At 49.3% G+C, this 11,393-nt stretch overlaps 1 protein-coding gene across 3 annotated transcripts in view; it reads right to left on the reverse strand.

Moving 5' to 3' along the window:
- Positions 1-11,393, reverse strand: part of LRSAM1 (leucine rich repeat and sterile alpha motif containing 1) — a 59,865-nt gene that overhangs the window by 22,247 nt on the left and 26,225 nt on the right. For all 3 annotated transcript variants that reach the window (XM_011931347.1, XM_011931345.1, XM_011931346.1), the window contains 6 exons: positions 10,226-10,356; positions 5,650-5,679; positions 5,102-5,224; positions 4,628-4,767; positions 3,368-3,412; positions 1,251-1,321 (listed from right to left, as the gene is read on the reverse strand). In XM_011931347.1, coding sequence (XP_011786737.1) covers positions 1,251-1,321; positions 3,368-3,412; positions 4,628-4,767; positions 5,102-5,224; positions 5,650-5,679; positions 10,226-10,356 — 540 coding nt within the window. The remainder of the gene's footprint in view (positions 1-1,250; positions 1,322-3,367; positions 3,413-4,627; positions 4,768-5,101; positions 5,225-5,649; positions 5,680-10,225; positions 10,357-11,393) is intronic.

Consider the following 11,393-nt stretch of genomic DNA (forward strand, 5'->3'; position numbering starts at 1 on the left):
AAAGAAATAGAGAGAAAAAAAAAAGGGAAATTCAAACACATGCTACAACATGGATGAACCTGAGGACATTATGCTAAGTGAAATACGAGACACAAAAGGAGAAATATTGTATGATTCCACATATAGGAGGTACTTATAACAGTCAAATCCATACACAGAAAGTAGAATGTTGATTCCCAGGGGCTGACGAGAGGGGGGCATGGGGAGTTAGTGTTTACTAGGGACAGTTTCAGTTGAGGAAGATGAAAAAGTTCTGGCGATGGGTGGTGCTGGCAGTTGTACAATAATGCCACAGAACTAATCTATTTTAAAATGAAGGCCGGGCACAGTGGCTCACACGTGTAATCCCAGCACTTCAGGAGGTCGAGGCAGGCGGATCACTTGAGGTAATGAGTTTAAGACCAGCCTGGCCAACGTGGCAAAACCCCGTCTCTACCAAAAATACAAAAATTAGCCTGGTGTGGCGGTGTGCGTCTGTGATCCCAGCTACTCGGAGGCTGAGGCAGACAATTGCTTAAACCTGGGAGGCAGAGGTTGCAGTGAGCCAAGATCACACCACTGTACTCCAGCCTGAGCGACAGAGCGAGACTTTGTCTCAAAACATAAATAAAATAACATAAAGTGATTAAGACAGTAAATTTTACATGATGCATATTTTACAATTAGAAAAATGAAAATGGTATCATCCCACTTCCCACTTTTTATGAACACACCCCATGATAACCTGTTAATGGGATGCTAATACCAGAGTGCCACAGCACATGGATCACCAACATTTATTTAAATAATCCTCTATTTGGGAGCATTTGGACTTTCTTTTTGTTTTTTTGAGAAACAGTCTTGCTGTGTTACCCAGGCTGAAGTGCAGTAGCGTGATCACAGCTCACTGCAGCCTTGAACTCCTGGGCTCATGTGATCCTCCAGCCTCGGCTTCCTAAAGCACTGGGATTACAGGCATGAGCCCCCACACCTGGCCCATTTCCTCCATTTTGTAGCTAAGAAAACCAAGGCTTGGAAAAGTTGGGGAGCAGTAATGTCCCTAAGGTCACATGGTGGGTGTCTGAACTGGGACTCTGAATCCACGTCTAGGCTGACTCCAGAGCCTGTGCTCCGTGGCGGGACTTGACTACCCCTCTCGAGGGCCAACACTCAATGCCCCCTCCATGCATGGCCAACAGAGGGAGGGCCATCTACCCTGCCAGCCCGGCCAGCAGGCAGCGTGCTCACGAGCTCCCCATCCCGAAACTCACAGGCAACCTCACGTCGCCGCAGGTTCTCAGTCTCCTCCTGGGTTATGGACATCAACTGTTCCATTCTTATTCTAGAAAAAAATCCGTCCATTCATTCAGCAAATTTAACATTTCCAACAGGAAATCCCAGCAGATGAACACCACCTCCTCCAGGAAGGCCTCCTTGATTTGGCAACCCACACCTGGATGGGCTCTCTGGATGCCTAACACATCACAAGCAACCCTTGGGGCCCTGTTCGCCTTCAGCCTGTAGTTCGAGTATCTTGTGTAAAAAGATGGACACTCCCTTAGAAAATGGGCAAAAGAAGCAAATAGCCAATGCTGAAATTCAAGTGATCGATAAACTTCTGGAAAGATGCTTAACATTACTGGTAACTAAAGAAAGTAAAACCTTTTCACCTACTAGGTTGGTTGAGATGAAGAAAACTGGTAACTGCTGGTGCTGGTGAAGGTGATGATGGTGGAGAAATGCGCACTTTCCTAGCCTGCTGAGAGGAGTGTCAACTGGCAGAATGTTTTTAGGAAGGTAAGTTATCACCTAGCAAAATGTCCTTTAAATATTTCCTTCACAAATAGTCACATGGCCGGGTGCAGTGGCTCACACCTGTAATCCCAGCACTTTGGGAGCCTGAGGCGGGCAGATGACTTGAGGTCAGGAGTTTGAGACCAGCCTGGCCAACATGGTGAAACCCCATCTCTACTAAAAATACAAAATCAGCCGGGCCTGGTGGCACTGCGTCTGTAGTCCCAGCTACTCGGGATGCTGAGGCAGGAGAATCGCTTGAACTAGGGAGTTAGAGGTTGCAGTGAGCCGAGATCGTGCCACTGCACTCCAGCCTGGGTGACAGAGTGAGACTCGGTCTCAAAAAAAAAAAGAAAAAAAAAGTTGCTGGGCGCAGTGGCTCACGCCTGTAATCCCAGCACTTTGGGAGGCCGAGGCGGGCAGATCATGAGGTCAGGAGATTGAGACCATCCTGGCTAACACAGTGAGACCCTGTCTCTACTAAAAATACAAAAAAAAAATTAGCCGGGCATGGTGGTGGGCGCCTGTAGTCCCAGATACTCAGGAGGCTGAGGCAGGAGAATGGTGTGAACATGGGAGGCGGAGCTTGCAGTGAGCTGAGACTGTGCCACTGCACTCCAGCCTGGGCGACAAAGCGAGACTCCATCTCAAAAAAAAAAAAGATATACGAAAAATTCTGCTTTAAATATAGCCTGTCACTTTTTCCATTAGCAATATGTTATGTTTTCCCTTAATGAGGAATATTATTCAATAAGACATTTAATGGCTGCAGGTTATTCCTCCATACATAATTTATGTAACTAAATAATTTTTCTCTCCAGAAATGTAGATTTCTTTTCTGATTTTTTTTTTTTTTTTTCCTGGAACCACAGGCGCCTGCCACCACTCCTGGCTAAGTTTTGATTTTTAGTAGAGACAGGGTTTTGCCATTTTGGCCAGGATGGTCTCGAATTCCTGACCTCAAGTGATCTGCCCACCTCGGTCTCCCAAAGTGCTGGATTACAGATGTGAGCCACTGCGCCTGGCCTGAACTTTTTATACTAGGAATACAGTTGGACATTATAAATATAGCCTTATTCATGTCTCTGAATGTTTTTCAGGAGTTTACATATGTTTTAATGAACTTGAAGGGAATGATTCTTTGTAATTAAATATCCTCTAAAGAGGTGAATCTCCTTATAGCTTTAGGGAAATGTCCTGGCACAATCCTCTGGAGAATCACAAGACACTCCCTCCTCAAAGCTGCCCTCCTCGGCTGGGCGCGGCGGCTCATGCCTGTAATCCCAGCACTTTGGGAGGCTGAGGAGGGCGGATCATGAGGTCAGAAGATCGAGACCATCCTGGCCAACATGGTGAAACCCCATCTCTACTAAAATACAAAAAATTAGCTGGGCGTGGTGGTGCACGCCTGTAGTCCCAGCTACTCGGGAGGCTGAGGCAGGGGAATCGCTTGGACCTGGGCAGCGGGCATTGCAGTAAGCTGAGATTGTGCCACTGCACTCCAGCCTGGCGACAGTGCAAGACTCCATCTAAAACAAATAAACAAGCAAACAAACAAAGAAACAAAACTGCCCTCCCCTGGAAGAACACTTACCTTTCATTTTCCAGCGATTTCAAAATCTCGGAGCTTTTCTTTTGTCTGTGGAGAAAATCACAAAAGGTCCCGGCAGTCCCCAGCAGGCCTGTTTCCTGTCTCACTGCCCTGGCTGTGCGGAGGGGTGTAGGAAATGGGCTGGGGCACTAGCTGGGAGCTCTGGGTTACTGAAACCACTCAAGTCCCAGGTTTCCTCACTTAAGAAATTAGAAGAATGAAAAAACCCAGCCGGGCACGGTGGCTCACATCTGTAATCCCAGCACTTTGGGAGGCTGAAGTGGATAGATCACTTGAGGTCAGGAGTTCGAGACCAGCCTGGTCAACATGGAGAAACCCTGTCTCTACAAAAATTAGCCAGGCGTGGTGGCTGTGGTCTGAAGAGCAGAGCAGGAAATGGGATATCTGATAGCTGAGCCTGTGGTCCCAGCTCCTTGGGAGGCTGAGGCAAGAGAATTCCCTGAACTGGAAGGAGGAGGTTGTAGTGAGCCGAGATCGCACCACTGCACTCCAGCCTCAGTGACAGAGTAAGACTCTGTCTCAAACAAAACAAAACACAAACAACCCAGCTTCTTGGTGAATTTGTAGAGTTAATGAGGAAATAGATGTAACAAGCTGGCACATAAGAAGCACCCAACAAGTGACCGGTTACCTGAACTCATGCAGGTACTGTGAAACTGACAGGTGATGGAGGAACAAGTGATTCAGGGTTAGAAAAAGGAGGCCTGGAAGCAGCAGGGCATATGGCTAGAGCCTGTTTCTGGAATGGTCCTGCAATGGACCCCCTCACTAGACTTCTTAGGTTTCTCTGGCACCATGTCTCCCCAGCCCCATCAAGATCTGCTCTCAGTAGCTCCTACCTTGCATAGAGTTTGTTAGGCAAATCTCACTACAGGTGAATAGCTGACCTCAGTGCAACGGGTTACGTAGAACCCAAAATACTGGAGCAGATGTGATCCCAACTATCGAGTCAAACCCACTCACTTTATAGACGGGAAGCTTGGGACCCAGTGGGGAAGCACTTGCCTGAGGCCACAGGTCCAATTTGGTAGCAGTCTCATGCTAAGAAACCAGACTTTGTAATGCCTGGGTCAGATTCTTTTCTCTGTATGCTGGTGCCAGCTGAAGCACCCAGACTGGATCCTGACAAGGGAAGCCCGGGGCAAGAGCAGAGGTGGTGACGGAAAAACACACTCCTCCTGGCTCCTCAGGGGACTGCCTGGGGAAGGACTCTGGGGCTGGGGCCGAGGAGCAGAGCCTAACCTCTGATTCTCGTGCAGCAGCTTCTGGATCCGGCTGGAGATGTTCTGTTCCGTCTGCTTCAGCTGCTCCTGCAGCCGCTGCCGCTCTGCGTCGAGGTGGCGCTGGCGCTCACTCAGGCCCTGCTCCAGCCGGGACTGCTCCTGCAGCAGGGGGTGGGGGTCCTGAGCCCCTGGGACCCCCTCAGATGCTGTGAAGGGTACTGACTGGGGTTAGGAGGCTGTCTTTCCACCCTGCCTTGCCAGTCCTTTCTGTATGGCCGCGGGCCAGCTCCTCCTGGCAGGCCTCAGAGTGTCCATCTGCACATGGGGAGGCTGGCCTGGGTGATCCATAAGGGCCCTCCCAGGTGCTGGGGGACAGAAGGAAGTGACAGCTTCATCCCACTGCCTTTCCACACCCCAGGGGCCTCGCCCCAAGCCAGGAGGCCACTGGCTGGGGGGTGCAGCCAGGCTGGACCCTAGCAGGCAGCTCACAAACCTCCTTGACCGTCTGAAGGATCTCATCCTTCTGGCTGCTGCTCTGCTGAAGGAGCTGGGCGTGCTCCCGCTGCCCCAGTTCCAGGCGCCGTTCGAACTCGAGTTTCTCCAGCATCTTCTGTTCCTGCAAGACACAGATCCTGGTGACTGTCAGCACAGGCCCTGGGGGAGTTAGGACACAGAAGTAGGGAGAATCCACCCCTTAACACCGACAGTGCAGGTTCCAGGTCTTCATGCTGAGCAACCCCCACTCCCCTCCTTCCAGGGCCCAACTGTAATAAAATAAGCTGTTAACAGGAAGAGGCTGGTGGTCTAGAGCCTGGAGCTGGGCTCAACCCCTCTGAGCCTCAGGCTCTGCACCTGTCCCATGGATGCTCTACCACCCACCCGAGGCACATGAGGATGCAGCAGACCGTGCGTCTAAGAGGAAGGCATTACTGTGACCTCTAATTCTGAGCTGGGAAGAAGTAATTTTCTCAAATATTTTCTGAGTTGATTTGAGATCTTTAATGAGAAAAGAGTGACAGAAGGGTAAAGGCATTTTCTTACCTTCCTCTTCTCATAGTCTGAGAACCTGTTCTGGGAGGAAAAAAAGACAGTGGTCAAGAGAGGGTGGCAGCAGTGGTTCTCCCTGGCATGGGCACCAGGAACCCCTGGGTGGCCTGATGTTATACAGACTCTGGCCCACCCCAGACTACTGCCTCAGAATGGTGGGGTCAGGGGATGAGGGGATCCGTATTGATCAAGGGCACCCAGTGGTTCCAGTGGACACCTGATGAGAACCCCTGGGGTGCCACTGTGTGCGTGACACCATAGGAGGGGGCTCTTCAAGACAGTTCTGGGATGCAGCCCTGAGCAGGGATGGTGATCTGAAGAACAGAGCAGGAAATGGGATATCTGACGCCCATGGATGTCTGCGTAACACACCTACAGCACCCGGTTTCAGTCCACCAAAATATTCACAATGCACAAAGGTGTGGGGACAACTTCATGTAGAATTATTCAAAAGAGCAAAAACACTGGAAATAACTCACACATCTATCAGCGTCTGTCCGTAACTCATGCTGCATCCATATAGTGGACTATTACACAACTGCCAATGGGGTGAACGTGTGTGATCCCTCACCTGTGTGTAGCATGATTCTACTTTTGCAAAAACATCATCAAGAAAACTCAACGTTCAGCATATGTGTGCATGTATTGAGTCAAAGGTCAGGAAGGACAGTCATTAATCAGTCAACGATGACTACCTCCAGGCAACGGGAGTGCAGGGTGGAAGGGCTGACATTCACTTGGTTTGTAATTGTCTGTATTGTTTAAATTTATTATAAGGAGCAGGTATATTGTTGGAGCAACATTTATTATAAGGAGCAATTCTATTATTGATTTATTGATGTTTAATTAATTATTGATGTATTAAACATCAATACATACGTACACAAGAGTTAGGTTTTTTTTTTTTTTTTTTTTTTTTTTTGAGGCGGAGTCTCGCTCTGTCGCCCGGACTGGAGTGCAGTGGCCGGATCTCAGCTCACTGCAAGCTCCGCCTCCCGGGTTCACGCCATTCTCCTGCCTCAGCCTCCCAAGTAGCTGGGACTACAGGCGCCCGCCACCTCGCCCGGCTAGTTTTTGTATTTTTAGTAGAGACGGGGTTTCACTGTGTTAGCCAGGATGGTCTCGATCTCCTGACCTCGTGATCCGCCCGTCTCGGCCTCCCAAAGTGCTGGGATTACAGGCTTGAGCCACTGCGCCCGGCCTAGGTTTTTTTTTTTTGAGATGGAGTTTCGCTCTTGTTGCCCAGGCTGGAGTGCAGTGGCACAATCTTGGCTCACCGCAACCTCCACCTCCCGGGTTCAAGCAATTCTCCTGCCTCAGCCTCCTGAGTAGCTGGGAAAACAGGCACCCACCATCACACCCGGCTGATTTTTTGTATTTTTAATAGAGACCAGACTGGCCAGCATGGTGAAACCCCATCTCTACTAACAAAATGCAAAACTTATCCAGGCGTAGTGGCGGGCGCCTGCAATCCAAGCTACTCGGGACGTTAAGGCAGGAGAATCGCTTGAACCTGAGAGGCAGAGGTTGCAGTGAGCTGAGGTCATGCCACTGCACTCCAGCCTGGGCCACAGAGTGAGACTATCTCAAAAAGAAAAAAGAAAACAATTCTATCATCCTCGAAAATTCCCTCATGTCACTTCCTCATCAAATCCTCTTCCCACTCCAGCCACTGGCAACTACCTATCTGCTTCCTTTTTTTGTTTTGAGTTTTCTTTTTCTTTTTTGAGACAGGGTCTAGCTCTGTTACCCAGGGTGGCGTGCAGTGGCATAATCTTGGCTCACTGCAAACTCCAACTTCCTGGGCTTAAGCCATCCTCCCACCTTAGCCTCCCTAGTAGCTGGGGCCACAGGCACGTGCCACCATGCCTGGCTAATTTTTTTGTATTTTTTGTAGAGACAGGGTCTCACCATATTGCCCAGGCTGGTGTTGATTGAGTTTTCTTTTTAAACATAAGAATGGAAATAGACTAGCCCATCCTGTTCTGCAATCTGCCCTTTTCACTAATCCATGCATCCCGGCGAGCCGAGGCTCAAATGCTCCATCTCATGGTGTGCACGTGACCCAGGGGCAGCCCCTTCCCACCGACAAACATTTGGGGGGCATCCAATACTACAAATAAGGCTGCAATAAACACTCCTGCAAATGTCTCCTCGTGTAAGCATTTCTCTTGGGTATACATTGATAAGCGGAACTTCTGGATCATGGGCTGTGCCCATGAAAATTTTTGACATCTGGAAGCTGTGGTGGTTCACACCTGTAATCCCAGCACTTTGGGAGGCCAAGGTGGGCAGATGACTTGAGGTCAGGAGTTTGTGACCAGCCTGGCCAACATGGTGAAACCCTGTCTCTACTAAAAATACAAAATTAGCCAGGCATGGTGGTACATGCCTGTAATACCAGCTACTTGGGAGGCTGAAGCAGGAGAATTGCTTGAACCTGGGAGGTGGAGGTTGCAGTGAGCCGAGATTGTACCACTGCACTCCAGCCTGGGCAACAGAGTGAGACTCTGTCTCAAAAAAAACAAACAAAAATTTTTTTTTGACATCTACTGTCAAATTATCCTCCAAAGTAGTGATGTCAATTTTCTCTCCCAAGAGCAGTTTATGAGGACACCTGTTTCCCACACTCTGGCCAACAGAAATTGTCATGTCAAAATGTGTGCCAATCTCGAGGAAGGAAATGGTATTTCAATGTTGTTTTAACTTACATGCCTCTCTTCTGATTACCAGCAAAGTTGGCATTTTTAAATGTTTGTTTGTTGAGATGGAGTCTCACTCTGTCACCTGGACAGGCTGGAGTGCAGTGGCGCAATCTCGGCTCACTTCAACTGCTGCCTCCTGAATTCAAGTGATGCTTGTGCCTCAGCCTCCCGAGTAGCTGCGATTACACGTGCATGCCACCATGCCTAGCTAAGTTTTCCATTTTCAGTAGAGACAGGGTTTTACTACATTGACCAAGCTGGTCTCAAACTCCTGGCCTCAAGTGATCCACCTGCCTCGGCCTTCCAATATTTTTTCTATTGGGATGGTTTTCTTCTTACTGATTGGAAAGAGTTCTCTCTATGTCCAATCTATGAATCCTTTAGCAAGTGACTACGTTGCAAATATTTTCTGAGAATGTGAACTGGCACAATTTTCCCATACAGCCTTCTCCTCCCTCTCTAATTCTTGTTGAACTATAAAATAATAATAATAAAATCCCAGGGCCGGGCGCGGTGGCTCAAGCCTGTAATCCCAGTACTTTGGGAGGCTGAGACGGGTGGATCACGAGGTCAGGAGATCGAGACCATCCTGGCGAACACGGTGAAACCCTGTCTCTACTAAAAAAATACAAAAAACTAGCCAGGTGAGGTGGTGGGCGCCTGTAGTCCCAGCTACTCGGGAGGCTGAGGCAGGAGAATGGCGTGAACCCGGGAGGCGGAGCTTGCAGTGAGCTGAGATCCGGCCACTGCACTCCAGCCCGGGCGACAGAGCAAGACTTCGTCTCAAAAAAAAGAAAAAAAAAAAAAAAAAGAGTCACTGGAAGATATGAAACCAAATTCCTGGCAGCTGGCATTCCTGCCCGGTGATGGCCTCCCCTATCTACCATCCAGCAGAGGACCCTGGATCGTGAGCCTTGGGGATGGGGGCAGAGGGTACACCCAGGCTAATGTGGCAAACCCTCTGAGCTTCCTCCTCCATGCCATCCTGTGCTAGCTTATCGCCAGAACCTGACAGGGCCAGCCAGTCACTGGTGCTCACACATGTGCCTGTCTGACTCTTTCACTAGACCCAGAGCATGGTTGGTGTGTGTTCCAGACAGTGAGGGGCATTTGGTTCAGAAGTATTTGCTGAGAGATAGCAATGAATATTGCAGACACAATCCCTATTCTCACAAAGCTTCATCCAGCACGGGAGACAGACATGAGACAGATCATTTCCCAGAGTTCCTCATCAATATAGCACTGTGATAAGTGCTACCAAGGAACTGTGCAGGGCACTCGGAGAACACACAACAGGAGACCTGACCTGGATTGGAACTTCTCAGAGGATGTAATGTGTAAACTGAGAACTGAGCATGGTGGCTCATGCCTATAATCCCAGCACTTTGGGAGTCTGAGGCGGGAGGATCACTTGAGCCCGGGAGGTTGAGGCTGCAGTGAGCTATGATCGCACCACTGCACTCCAGCCTGGGCGACAGAGCAAGACCCTGTCTCAAAAAAAGGGGGAAAAAAAAAAAAAGAACTGGAGGATAAGACAAGTGAGTGAGGAGATTCCAGACAGAGGGAGCTGCTTATTCAAAGGCCCTGAAGAGGGAAGGATCGTGGTTAGTTCAGGGAACAGAGAGCAGCAGGGAACAGCTTGTGCTTGGCAAGCTGGTGGGATGAGGCTGCCACAGCAGGCCTTGAAAAAGCAGTTCAACTTGTCGGGAGGCAGTTCTAGTTCTATGGAGGAATCCGGGAGCTGCAGCTCTGAACCACGCAGCCCCCTTCCATTCCCAGCTCCCTCAACACACACACATGCACACGCACGTGCACGCACACGCACACGTACATACACATGCGTGCAACAGGCTGGCTTGTCTTACCTGCCACTCTAATTCCTCCCTTGAGAATCTGTCTGTGGGCCCATCGGGGCTGTCCCGAGAGTTCTCGGTTCCATCTTGCTCCAGAACAGGCAGCAAGTACTGAGAAGGGGGGTAGTATTCCAGCCCTGACTCTGTAAGAGAGGAGACACAAGCTGACCAGGAGGGAGGAGACAGCTGAGGTACCCGGAGACACCCGCTCCCACTGCCAGGGCAGCCAGCCCCACCCTGACTCAGCCACTGCTCTCCTCTTCCCTAGCCTGGGCGCTCTGTGGTTTTCACCGGTCCTAGCCCTGGGTCTGGAATGTGGCAGGGGCTCAGTAAATGTCAGCAGAGTGAGTCAGTGGGTACTGGCTACACCTTCCACCCAAGTGAGAATGAGGTGATGAAAAAGCCTGAGATACGAAGTGAAACCTGGGTCCTAGATCCAGCTCTACCAATAATTCCCTGAATGTGAGACCTTGGGCAAGATGCTTTCCTTCTCTGGCCAGGTATTGTTTTGCCTGTAAAATTCCAAAGGGTTCATACCTTAGACCCACTTCCTATTTGGCTGTTTGTCTTTTTCCTGTTGATTTGTAGGTGCTCTTTATATATTATAGTTAATAACCTTAGGTTTATAATATGTTGTAACTATCTTCTTCCAGGTGATAATTGGTCTTCTAACTTTGATGATGGTGTCCTTCCAAGGTAAACACATTGTAAGTTTTGATGTATTCAAAGTTATCATTTTCCCTCATGGGAAGGATACAGTCAGGTCACAAGAAATGCTAAAAATGGACAGAATACATATGAGAAATATTCACAGAATCAAGGAAGTGACATTAGAATAATAATGGGCTCTCTTGTTATCCATCTAATTAGCAGAGTCTTTAAGATAATACTGTGTGTTACGCAGGTTGTGAAGGGGGAGAAAGGTCCTCCCAGCCACTCCTCATGGCATGGACACAGGTGGGACCTCTTCCCAGGCACCCCAGGGTGCTCGTGCTCTCTCACCCACCCTAGGGGAAAGTGCACACAGTGACAGAGAGGTGTTGGTTCAAATGTTCAGAACAGCAGGAAACTGGAAATGCCCTCCGTGTTCACCACAGGGATGGCTACGAAGCTACTGGCACTACTACATGAAATCCTGTGACCAGTTTAAGGGGATATTCAAACCATATTATGAGACTGG

This window comes from Colobus angolensis, unplaced genomic scaffold, assembly GCF_000951035.1.
Source record: "Colobus angolensis palliatus isolate OR3802 unplaced genomic scaffold, Cang.pa_1.0 Scaffold9, whole genome shotgun sequence".
NCBI lineage: Eukaryota > Metazoa > Chordata > Mammalia > Primates > Cercopithecidae > Colobus > Colobus angolensis.